Here is a 12,354-nt window from a genome sequence, read left to right on the forward strand (position 1 = left end):
TCTCTTTTTATTTTTATAATAATTTATTCGTTTGATTTCCTCTTTTTTTTTTAAATGAATATAAAACGTTGATACTTCTAGTATTGATTTGTTCTTTTGCCTTTAATTAAATTTAATTTTTGCCCAAGTCTGTTTGAAGGATCAAACATATTTTTAACATGTTTCTGTCGTTACTGCTTTCAGACAAGCTGCCTAGTTTTTCAAGGACGGGCAATTACAGTCAACACAATTCTTCGGCCTCTAATACGATGAGTAGTACGGGCAGTCAACGATACAATAAGCTAAATAGTATCTTTGCAAGCGGCAATAACCCGAACGCTCCGACGGAGTCTAGTCGACTGGGTGATCACCGTGAAAGCTAAATACTACTTGGACATAGTAAATACAGGACGTGCCTGAACAAACGGCCTTCGATCACAACGAACGATCGTACTCTAGCGACTACGGGAGGCCGTTTCGCAATCAGCAATGTCGTGGTAGCTCGTCGAGTACGGTTCGATTGAGCGCATCGTATATATAATGAAAGATACATCGTAGTGTCTCGCAGGGTTACTATATTTCTATATATACTTGGCGCGAAACGCTACCGCGTTTCTTTCAACGGTCCACACGCTGGAAAGCTACATCGATTTGATTTGTTGATTATACACAAGTTTGGTGACAATGAGTGAATCTCGTACTTTCTCTGTGTTATATAATATCGAAAAAATTTAACAGCGAAATATTATTATAATTATTCCATGACTGACAATGTTTTACGTTTAACTGATTACGTGGCAGTAGTTTAAGCTTGTAGAATATTCTTGTGTTTGTACGAAGCGCAATAACGGTCTATCGTGGTAGGAACATTATTTCAACTTTCAAGACTCGAAAGATTGAATCGCTCCGTGACTGATGCTTGCAACATTTGAATGCTATGCCGCCTAGACCCCGTTACGTACACGCGATATAGTCGATTGTTTTGTACTCTGTACTTGGATAAGGGCTTTCAAAACAGATAACATCGCAAGAGGAATGGAAGCAACGCGTAGTATTATCTTTCTTTGAACGCTCTACCAAATAGACTGATTAACGTATCATCGGACCTTGCTTATATTTTCTTTATTCTTCACTTTGTATCACGCTGAGAGATAGAAGTGATCCCAATATTCGTGAAATATATTAAGAAAAAGAAAAAAGAGGAAAGAAAATGTTCTTCTCTCTCATATATTGCGATTTGCTGTTGCGCGACATGTTCCTCGAGTAAACATTTAACGCCTGAGCGGTCACGGGCTAATATTTCAATCTTGAACTTCGCTGTATTTTCGATTGTCATGTAAACTGCCATTCCCGCTGACGTACTGTTAGTTTGATTAAGTTTTTATCTTAAATAGTGGCTTTAAAAGTCACATTTTAGCTTGCGAATGTCAGCGAGCTACAAAAGTTTCCGCGCGACCGCTCCGGAATGAATGTCGTGTATAAATTTTCCGTGTGTGACGTGTTTTTTTTTAACGTGGCGATAACATAAACGGAGAGAAGAATATACGATACAACGGGTTGATCCGTTTGAGCGCGAACTAAGATTTGGGTCACGTAAAGCGCGTACGAATCAAGCAAGCGCGGTCAACTATTTATTGATTGACAAATTTTGTCGATAAAAAAATTTGATAACTCGGAGGTAAATTATTTTAGTTTATCTCCATTTATAAGCAATAGAAGACATAAATAACTGAACTCTAATTTTACAAAGTAAGTTCTTGTTTTAAAAAATAACATATTTCTTATGACGAGCAGCTAAATATTTGATTAAAATTATTGAAACGATTGCACTTATTACGCTCTAAGAGAGATAAAGACTCCAATATTATAGCAATAATAAGAGTATACGCGTACGTTATCGTACCGAGACGAGCTTGTTTGTTGAAAATGAGACTTCAAGATTTTTAAAATAATTCGGTATAGGGTAGTTCCGCGATCTCTTCGAGCGTCAAAGTGATTTCATTCCGAAGTCATTGTCTCGGAAACAATCGAACAGGCAATCGTTCGCAATTGTTCTACTGTGCTGTACACGAAATTAACTTATCGATCGACCGTGTCTGCTTGTTCTGTACGCAGAATGATCCTTTCACTACGGTGGTTTTTGTCGAAAGGCTTCACTTCCTGCGGACGAAGTGATTGTTTTCAATCGTGAAGCCCAAATGCAATATATTACGGATTGCAATACGCAGCAATTGCTCATATTCATGTTCCATGTTCGACACTAAATGAGCTCGTTCGATTCTGAGTCCATAATAGCATCTCTCATCTCTATGTTAAATAGCTAAACATTCGGGAATCAGAATCAAACGCAAAATGTGAATGGGCGTTTTGGTGGATGCAGTCATCCTTGGTGCGAGTAATTAGAGGTGGGCGATTACAGTATCTCTCAGCACACGACGGAAGCTGAATGGATAGGCAGGTATAATCGTAGCGAAAGGATTAACATGTCACGCCCGACAAGATGATTCGCGCTCGGCATCGCGACCGGCCTCATAAAGCGTGGCATTTATTTTCGACAGCCTGTAAGGTGCTCAGGCCACGACAAATGGAGTATATTATTTTGGATATAACGTTCCTAAATCCTAAGGCAACCGAGGGCTAATCTCCACGAAGAAGGGCCACGTATAATTCTTCCAAAACGGGCGCACGTAGTAAATACGTTTTTAAAACGAAACGAAGTAACAATAAAAACGCGTAATATATATATATATATATATATATATATATATATATATATACATATTATACATATTATCATATCACGCAAACGGTCCTGTATAAATTGTACAAAGTTATTCTAACGAGATTAGTCATTAGTTATTAATTTATACATCGTATTGAACTCATGTCGCGTAAGTAACAGATACGTAAGGTATCTCATGTATCCTTTAATACACACGACCTGACATCTAAAAGTGAGAATGTGCTCGTCAAAAATGTGCGCTTCGAACTTGTCGACGATACTGCCAATATAAAGTGCGTTATTCTCCAACGCGTACCTGATTCCGACTTTTATCGGATATTTCCATCGTCTCACCGCGATCTAATTCGTTTGCGAATTATAATTGCAAATCGTGAATTGTTTTAAAACTGCGTCTAGATTGTTGTTATAATATAATACATTGATATTATTATAAGAGACAACAGTAAAAACGAAAGAAAAAATACAGAAAAGAAACTAACATTTGTAAAATTTTAACATTGCTAGTAGTATGATTTACACAAAGATCTTAAAATTTTTGTACTTACGAAAAAAAAGATATCCGAGTCTTCGTATTCTTTTTCTCATTAATCTTCAACTTTCTTCGCGATGGGACTTTAGATGGAAAACACAACGAAGTACATTTGCATTCGTAACGACCGACTTATTGAAAGCGTCTTTTGCATAGCGGTCAAAGAAGAATTGCATACTATTAGAACCATGAAATTTTATTATCCTCATCTTTCTCTCCTTTGAAGCGCACATTTTTAACAGGATAGAGTACACGTCGTTTGAATGCGGCATTTATGGCTGGAGCGTCGCGTTTACGGATGATTCGGGCTAACATTTCTCATCGGTTTCCATAGACGGATTTAGAATAGAGGTGAAACTCATGGAAATATACATCAGCAAATGAAATATTTAATACAAGAAAATTGTATTGGATTTCATTTTTAATGTGCTTATTTCCATTTATGTAAAATATTGAGAATACAACCAGGCGCACATATGTTGAGTATATCTCACCATTTATTCGAGAGCATAGCGTAGCTTTTTTATATGAATATAATTATATATAATTAAATATAATTACTCATCATGATTGGAACTTACATGAGATTACATACACGATTTTTCGTTGAGAAATGACTCGACTAAAATTGTTTTCTTTTTAGGAGATATACTCGACACAAATGTCGTTCTATCTTTATTATTCTATCTTTATGATTGCCAAGAAGGATAAAATGATATTTGTCTCCTAAAAGGAAAACAGCGAAACGTTGCGAATGTATTTTTTCTTATGTCACAAATTTGGACGGATGAAAATAAATCTAATTAAATATAAATGAGAGAAATTTTATGCCTTTAGTGTGGCAAAACAGATCTCAAATGTTTAACTATTTTTATGTATGAATTTATATACATGTCTAATTCCGCAAATCGAAATCTTTTTCGGTTCTTGAAACGCAATCATGAGCAGAACCAAAGTACTAATATCACTTAATAAATTAATAAGCAATTTAATAATATTTAATGCTAATAAGCATTTTTATAAGAATATTAATAATCTGATATTAATTGTTAATAATCTGACGTATTTTTTTACACTCTTTCAAGACATAAGTATAATCAAATCGCATTAACGGAGCATCGTTATGCTGAGTTCAATTTAAATTATGAAATTTCAAAATTTGGTTTAAGTATCCAAACTAAATACGATAGACGACAATTAAAGTTTTTTAATTTTAGACAATAACTTAATGATGATTCAGTCATATTTGTCTGTCTTTCTGCAATGTACAAAAATTTATTACAAGGATTTCAATATTTGTTACTCACACTAAGACTAATCCAATTTTAGGATCGAAACGTCTGTAATTAGTGATTAACATGTACTTATTTATTTATTTGAATTACACGATCAACTGTGTCGGCTTTCATTGGCATTATCATTTCCTTCGTTATATCTTTCTATACTCCTTTTTAATAAGATCATATTACATTTGATAATTTATGCACCAACTGCAGCGCTTGATTCTCACTTGTCCTTATTATTTTATTATTTAATAACTTACTCAAACAAAGATTTAAAAAGTTTCAAATTCGCCAAAGAGTGTCTAAATCCGTCTATGCTTGTGAACGACAGTTCGATTGTTAATTGCCGGCTGATTCGGAGGAATGAAACGCCGATTAAATTTCCGTTTAATCTATAATGCGCGAAGCTCCTCCGATGTATATATATATAACAAGCGAGACATTTTGTACGCATTTTTCAAGGGGTCCCGTCGAGATACGGGTTCCTTTCAACCGCGATAGCGCGCTACGCGGAGGCGAGGCACTCCGGCGACCCGTGCGATGACCCTTTTTCTTTCCTCCCCGTAACGACGCCGTCGCGGCGAAGCGTGGGCGTGGCTTTCCTTTGTACACGCGGGGTATGCGACTTACTTATTAATTACGACTTTCGATTAAGTGACAAGTAAACGGATTAGTGTTATTCTAACGGCGCGCGCGCGTGCCGAGCGGAACTCGCATGTGGCTTGTTCAAATGACGTGTGGTGAATCGCTCAAATTTGTTATACGTACACAATACAATTAGCTCCACTCGGTTTGAGACCGTCTGCTGCCTGAATAGAAAAGTTAATCCGCGCGATAGATACTATTCATTCAGATATTCAATAGAACGAACTGCCACTGCCGCATGTATATTCCCGTAAAAAAAAAGAAAGAAAATAAATCACATAGGAATTGCGCTCTCGGATTTAATGTAAGAGGAAAGAAGGGGGGAGGAAAGAGAAAAGAAATAATTGATTAGCAGAGATATTGAATTAAATTTGTTAACTCAGAGAGTTGAACTTAAGGTCTACCTAGTGATACATATGACTATATTATATAATTTCGTAAGAGTTTCGGCATATGAATTTATTCGCGTGTCGACGCGCAGCCGCGCGCGAGTAAATTCATATCCAGTAAGAAAAAAAGTCCATCCAAGCAGGCGAAGGAATAAGTAAGAAAGAAGATATCATCTCGATATACTTTTAGGCTTAAAAAAAAACACAAGATAGATGAGAGGAGAAGAGCGAGCGAGTTGCCAAGGGGAATAGACGCGAGACTAGTTCTAGAAGGAAGCATCTCATTACAGTAATTAGATAGGATGCGTATTTTAAGTATCTCCGTCGTCACGTACGAGTGTGTGCGTCCGGTGCGAATTCGCGCGACGACCCTGTGAGAGACGCGTTGAGCTGAAGGAAAGATAGACGCGAGCAGGCATTGCTCTCCTGTCTTTTTTTCCACCTTTGCTTATCTAACGCCCTGTCGAAGGAATGACGGAAACTATCTTCAGCGTTTTGATGAGCTGTGGGACGTTGGGCGTCGTACTATTATATCATCGTGATATCTTACATAGTACTTTATTTACGAGTGACGTCCTGGGAACATCCGTAGGACGTTGTTAGGATATCTCTTGGAGGTCTGTGCTGTATAGGAGTGTACCAAGTTGATATTACCAATTCATAGCTGCGATTGATTGATATGGTGTGACCCTTCCTGACTCCCATTATCGTTAGAACCTTGAGGATATCGGTTCGTGTTCCGTTAGATGAGCGAAGGTATATCTTGCTCGGGAGAGTATATACTGCGTTAAAATACGAATCCACTGCGGATGTTCTACTTGAGAGAGACACGAAGACGTTTAAATCGATAATGATAGTATATCGTTTATACCTGCGAGGTGCGTTTGATAAAACGAGCAGTGGATCCGCAACTTCCAAATTCGTGCGCGCGAGCTCGGATCGGCAAGATGCAACCGCGTATTATCGAGGGAAAGGGTATATTACATGCACGTATGGATATACATACATCTCTTCGAAGGCTACAGAATCGTGACCCTTTCGGAAAGCACCGTATCTCCAATCCTAAATGATCGTGATTCAGCCAACGGACACGCTGCCAAACCATCGTATCAATGCGCGAAGGAACGAGAAAAAAAGATAATGTATTATTTTTATAATTTGTCATCTTTGTATTGTTACGATGGTTGAGAGAACTTGTATAAAACACAGTAACGTTTAACTTAAAAAAAAAAAAAAAAGAACTGTGCGGCTCGCGTAAACGACATTCAACACGAACACATGATTAACATACACGCTACATACAGCTACATACACGAAACGTAATATATCATACATCCCCCCAAACACGTGACAAGTTTGTCGAACAGATCAAACGAAGGACCTGAATACAAAGATTGTCGTAATTGTTTCTGACAGAGTTATAAGTCAATCCCAAGGATCGACGTATGTTGTATGAATTGCGCTGCATCATAGACTTTTGTCACAGCGGTTACTTTTGATTGTTACAAAAATTCACTAGAATATTAGAATCAAATCTTTTGTTGAAATTAAAGATATCGTTAAGCAATATGATAAATAAAGTTGACTTATGACTGTCGGAAACAGTTACAACAATATTTGTGTTCAGGGAGTCAATCATATAACTTTTTCCTTCAGACGGAAATATGAAAAGTGAAAATTTTTTTTTATGGATATGTTTATATGTACATACATGCGTAAAAATGTTCACTTTTCATGTTTCCGTCATAGAGAAAAAATTACATGATCGATAACCAGACTCCAACAAGATCGTGAACACGTGCAATAAACGTGATCAATCGATTAAACCGATCTATTTGTTAAAACTGCCATTGATCGTTATGTAGATGGGGAAACGATTGTATTGACGTTAGGGCGAGATTTTTCGATTTGTAAAATCATATCTGGTAGCGATATCGAGACAGAGTTTGGCCGCTTTTGCGAGAAATGCTCTCTGGACTTTAAACTTGGTACTGCCAAGACCGCCGAATGCAACGACGAAGACCGCTAGTTGCACCAATTGAACTGATCGATGTATTATTTCCGAGAGTTCAGATATTCGGGATCTATTGAAAAATATTTTGAAGATATATTGATAAATTTGGGATCAACTTTTTTTAATGAAGATTTCTAGATTCTGATTAAATCAGTAATCAAATGGAATCATATTTTTCAATGAAACTGCCAAGAAATTCATTAAGAATGAAAATTCGCTCGATATTTCTCCTGAGAAAAAAGTCAATTTCATAAATTCATCAAAGTGTTCTTAATAATTTTCTGTCTAACGCAGAGTAAAAGAATTCATTACACTAGAATAGCACTCGATCGATCGACGTTGGTGCAAACAATTGGTCCTGGATCGCGCTTAAAGGATTAAGTAGACCGTTAGAGAGCTAGAGCTACGTAAAAATAATATCATATCATTAAGAACACGAAATAGTGATTTCGAATTGGAGGCAATGTGAGAGAAAGAGAGGAAAAAAGAGATAATCGTTTCCTATTTGTCTCTCTCTTTCTCTGGACTGCGTTTTACAGGCCACACGCGTGTAATTACACAGACGTGTAATGCATACGTACATTGGGGCCCGTGGAGACGCGTATTTAGCTCAAGCTTTCCTTTTTATATTTTGTAAATACAGCGAATAAATAAAAATGGCGAGCATTTTTATATAGTTAATTTTATAATTTATTTACTATAGAAGAGAGACACGCCGCTCGTCTCTCTTCGCCGACCGTCGTCGCACGAATGAAATCGATGAAATTTAAGAGAGTAAAATAGGAGCGTGCATACTACAGAGACACACGTTACACACGTATACATACACATAGACATACACGCGCACGACTGTAGATAATTTGTAATTGCTATTGTCAAGTACCACGTACACATATAAAGCGACGTATGCTGATATATATCATTGCATATTATACTGATAACGATTAATAAAAGGTAATGTTGAAAAATTGAAGAGTCTGTGCGCGAGAAAATTCAAGCGCCTTTATTTAATATTTTATCCCTTATTATTCCTTGTTGTCTTCAGCAAACACACATTAATTTTTTTAGATAATTTTATTGTAAACTTACTAAAATAGATAACGAAAATATATGAAATCTATATTAATTTGATAAATAAAATCGATTTTGCCTCTAGTTTATTAAAGCTTAAAAATTGTACATATTACGAATTAATGTTAATATAACAATTAAATATACATCAATTTTTTTTACAAAATCTTAAATTTGTACAAATTATAAGTATCGCAATTTAAGCAGGTGCTATTTGTTGATTTCGTAAGTTACTTCCCTTTTTATTTTGACAATTGTTAAATTGCAAGAATGGAATGGCCTTTCTTTTTATGAGATTCTATAAAATTATTTTAACCGCATCCACCTTTTTTGCAACAGCTCCGTTTTGGAGGACGATATCCACGAGTATTATCACCCATTAAGGGATTATATTCTAAAAATAAAACATAGGAATACAGCAAATTATTTAAATTTACCTTAGATAGTAAATTACGATATAATGTAAGTCTTACCTGACTTTAACTTTGTACCTGTATTTGAACTCGTACTAGGAATTTCATCATCGATTGTACTACCTAGTCTTATACCCACATTTTTATTCTCCAGCAATTTCAAGACCTTTTGTTTCTTTTTCTCTTTCTCCTATGAGAAAAAGATAGATTATACTAATTTATATTTCAAAAATGTAAGTATAAAAATAAGTTATCTTAATTCGCGAATAGTCATCTGATTTTTTTTATGTAAGTAGACACCAAACAAATATTAAATGGAGTAAGTACGTTAAATAGCTTATTACAATAGTGTTTCTAAAAAAATAACGATTTTTAATTTTAACAACTCTTTTTTATTACGTTTTCGAAAGAAATGTTTACTTAAAGATTCGTAAAGAATAAAAAAAAATGTTAAACAATATTTTATAATTTATACTTTTTTTTACTGTTGGAGTGTAAATATACCCCAGGTGACTATTCCTAAAGCAATGTATAGCAAAAAGTACCTCTTCTTCTTTAATTTGTGCTAAGATACGAGACTTGTCGTACGTCTCTTGCATCTTCTGTCGTGCCAATTCCACATTAGCCGACAACTGCGGTAATTCATCAGTTTCTAAACAAATAATTAACAAACAATTAATACCAAAGTGAAACAAGTATATATGTTATATTACAAATAACATTGTAAATTATTTGTTGCCTACTAGTTAAGGATTTTTTTTTAGATAAATTATTGACTCACTTTTGCCAAGTGCAGCATCTCGTTGGTTCCTCGCGACTTTCCAACTCTTAAATTTTTCTTGAATATGTGGAAACGTATAAAATGCAATGATCCCAAGTCCGACGATGTACCATCCCACAGACGCTATCGGAGCCCAAACTATAATACAAAAGACTCTGTAATTGCTTCGCGAGCTTGACATTTATTCCAGAAAGCAGGAAATAAAATCCGCAATGACACGAATGTAAATATAAGAACATTAATCAGTACATACATATACATGTAACTGCGATACATACTCGTTTGGAAATAGCTCGAATTATCAACGTGCTCCATACTCCTTTGTGTTCAAAGCGAAATTATCCAAGACATTAACTTACATGTCACGACTTGATCTGTAATCTACAATACAGTTTCAAAATTCAATGTACTGTCAGTGCAGAAAGTCTATAATGCACGTAATGCAAACCGAAGAGAAACCTCAGAGAGGACATGACGGCCCAAAACCTATAACCACAAAATGCTGCCGCTCACTACTGCCCTCTGACAAAATGGATGTAAACTACATAGCAACGTCCACTTTTCTTACGGTACATCGTTCATTTTTCAAAGCTGAAGATGATAAATCGATATTTGGTACATATTATCGTCCTACATGATTATACGAAAACGTAGAAAATCCGTATGATAACACAAATTTTTCTAATTAATGTTTAATGAAAATATTGATAATGAAAATATTGATAAATGAACAAATACTACAAATAAATACACTTATTAACAACAATTAGATCGTATTAACTATTAATTATTAATTTGCAAATATGAAACTTAATAATATTGCGATAAAAAGTCATTAATATATTTATAACAGCACTTTCATTACGTTTAAGATTAATTATCTCAATACTTTCATCCCATCAAAATCCCTCCGCTTTGTATGCTGATTAGTATCCAATACAAAGAAGAACAATCTTCGTAGTGGAGAGCGAACTTAATGTATTCTGATTCTACATCAAATTCACAAGATCCATTTGCAAAGAAAAGTTAAGCATCCGTCAAATACCAGTAATCTTGTTACAAGAGGGTGTGCATTCCGAATCTCTCAGACTACTTACGACAGTTTGAGACAGTTTGAACATGTCATCAATTATAATTACCTTTTTTATCATATCTTTAATATAATATTAAAAGTCGCGAGAAAATATGTTCTGCCACATCACTAAAAATCATCTCTTATCAAAAATAAATGGATAGAACGATTTCCTTATGGAACAGTGGTTATGAAGGAATATATTTAATAATAATAAAATGCATGTGTATTGTAATTTTTTATATGTATGGATACAAAAATTTCTCGTACCAATTGTTCGAGATAAGCCAAATCCGATAGACTTTTGGGATTTTAAAGAACTATACTTTTATAATTGAAACATTTATTATATAAAATTTAACATTTTTATTTTTCAAAAATTTTAATTATTAATATCTTACTAATATAAGGATACCCATTCGATTTATTTCGAATTTTTTGTACTCACATTTCTTAATTAAATTCATGTAATCACGATAACATTGTTAAAAGACTATGAAGTATTTTGGTAAAAATTATCTAAGTCGACAAAAATCAAAATTTATTAAATATAATCTCATAATATCTGCATGTATTTTATGATAAAAAAATATATATACAAATTAATAATTAATAATATTCTGCAATTGCGGGATGTCCAATACTTAAAAAGATTTTAAAAATAACAATTAGAAAATGAAATATACACATTTGTAATCATATTTTTATTAGAGCAACCATAAAAAAATAACCAAAAATTTTATGTATAAAACTTAAACTTATTTACTTAATAATTGGGATTTAAATAATAATCATTATATATTAATTATATAATACTAAATTCCTATTGTTAAATCAAGACAGTAATATTACTAACATTATTATTACTAGTGGGAGAACATTTAATAAAGAAAGTGACAAAAATTATATGTTAAAATATACCACTAAATTATAATTTCGCAACTTGATTTTAAAATACATAACAATTGTCATTGAGAGACTCATTATTATTAACAAAATTATTATTTTTAGTAACTGCAGACGAGAAAACTCGGGATTTATTCTGATTCTGTATAAGAATCCCCAAAGAGACACCAAAACAAATTTTCAGAAAATTTGCATAAAGAAACGTCGTAATTTTATAAGATATTATAAGACAAAATTCACTAAATTAACTTGATTGAATTTTCAATTTTATTAAAATAAAAAATATTAAATATGTTTAATAAGTAATAAGTTGGAAGTATAGTTGTATTTAAAATAATTAATACTAAATAACTCTTATATCTTAAAACAATTAAACTAAGATATTCATAAGCTGCGTGAATGCGTAAAGAATCTAAGAAAAAAAAATAAAAATCGTGCAATAAAGCTTCGGAGAAACAGATCGGAGAACATTAAAAATATAAAGAATATATTATTTTACTTATTCGTAATATTCGTTATTTCGACAGGT

The 12,354-nt window shown here is 33.8% G+C and overlaps 2 protein-coding genes across 3 annotated transcripts in view; one reads left to right on the top strand and one right to left on the bottom strand.

Annotated features, from left to right (window-relative positions):
- Positions 1–8,550, top strand: part of LOC105146616 (roundabout homolog 2) — a 132,412-nt gene extending 123,862 nt beyond the window's left edge. For both annotated transcript variants that reach the window (XM_087404566.1, XM_011056998.2), the window contains one exon: positions 184–8,550. In XM_087404566.1, the coding sequence (XP_087260692.1) occupies positions 184–362 (179 nt within the window). In that variant the 3' untranslated portion in view covers positions 363–8,550. The remainder of the gene's footprint in view (positions 1–183) is intronic.
- Positions 8,551–8,722: 172 nt separating this feature from the next.
- Positions 8,723–10,363, bottom strand: LOC105146615 (Selenoprotein S). The gene is made up of 5 exons (XM_011056996.2): positions 10,126–10,363; positions 9,848–9,985; positions 9,612–9,718; positions 9,127–9,256; positions 8,723–9,047 (listed from the first exon to the last, which is right to left on the bottom strand). Exons 1-5 carry the CDS (start codon positions 10,160–10,162, stop codon positions 8,965–8,967), a joined length of 495 nt encoding a protein of 164 aa, XP_011055298.1. The 5' UTR covers positions 10,163–10,363; the 3' UTR covers positions 8,723–8,964.
- Positions 10,364–12,354: the final 1,991 nt, after the last annotated feature.

Source organism: Acromyrmex echinatior, chromosome 1 (genome assembly GCF_024713525.1).
Source record: "Acromyrmex echinatior isolate Ae372 chromosome 1, ASM2471352v2, whole genome shotgun sequence".
Lineage (NCBI taxonomy): Eukaryota > Metazoa > Arthropoda > Insecta > Hymenoptera > Formicidae > Acromyrmex > Acromyrmex echinatior.

What these genes read in the sequence shown, in the direction of transcription:
- LOC105146615 (XM_011056996.2), bottom strand. Translation starts at nt 10,162, where the DNA reads ATGGAGCACGTTGATAATTCGAGCTATTTCCAAACGA. An exon ending in CACAAATTAAAGAAGAAGAG is followed by an intron (nt 9,257 to 9,611) that starts GTACTTTTTGCT and finishes TTTTTCTCATAG; the next exon opens with GAGAAAGAGAAAAAGAAACA. An exon ending in AGGTACAAAGTTAAAGTCAG is followed by an intron (nt 9,048 to 9,126) that starts GTAAGACTTACA and finishes TTTTATTTTTAG; the next exon opens with AATATAATCCCTTAATGGGT.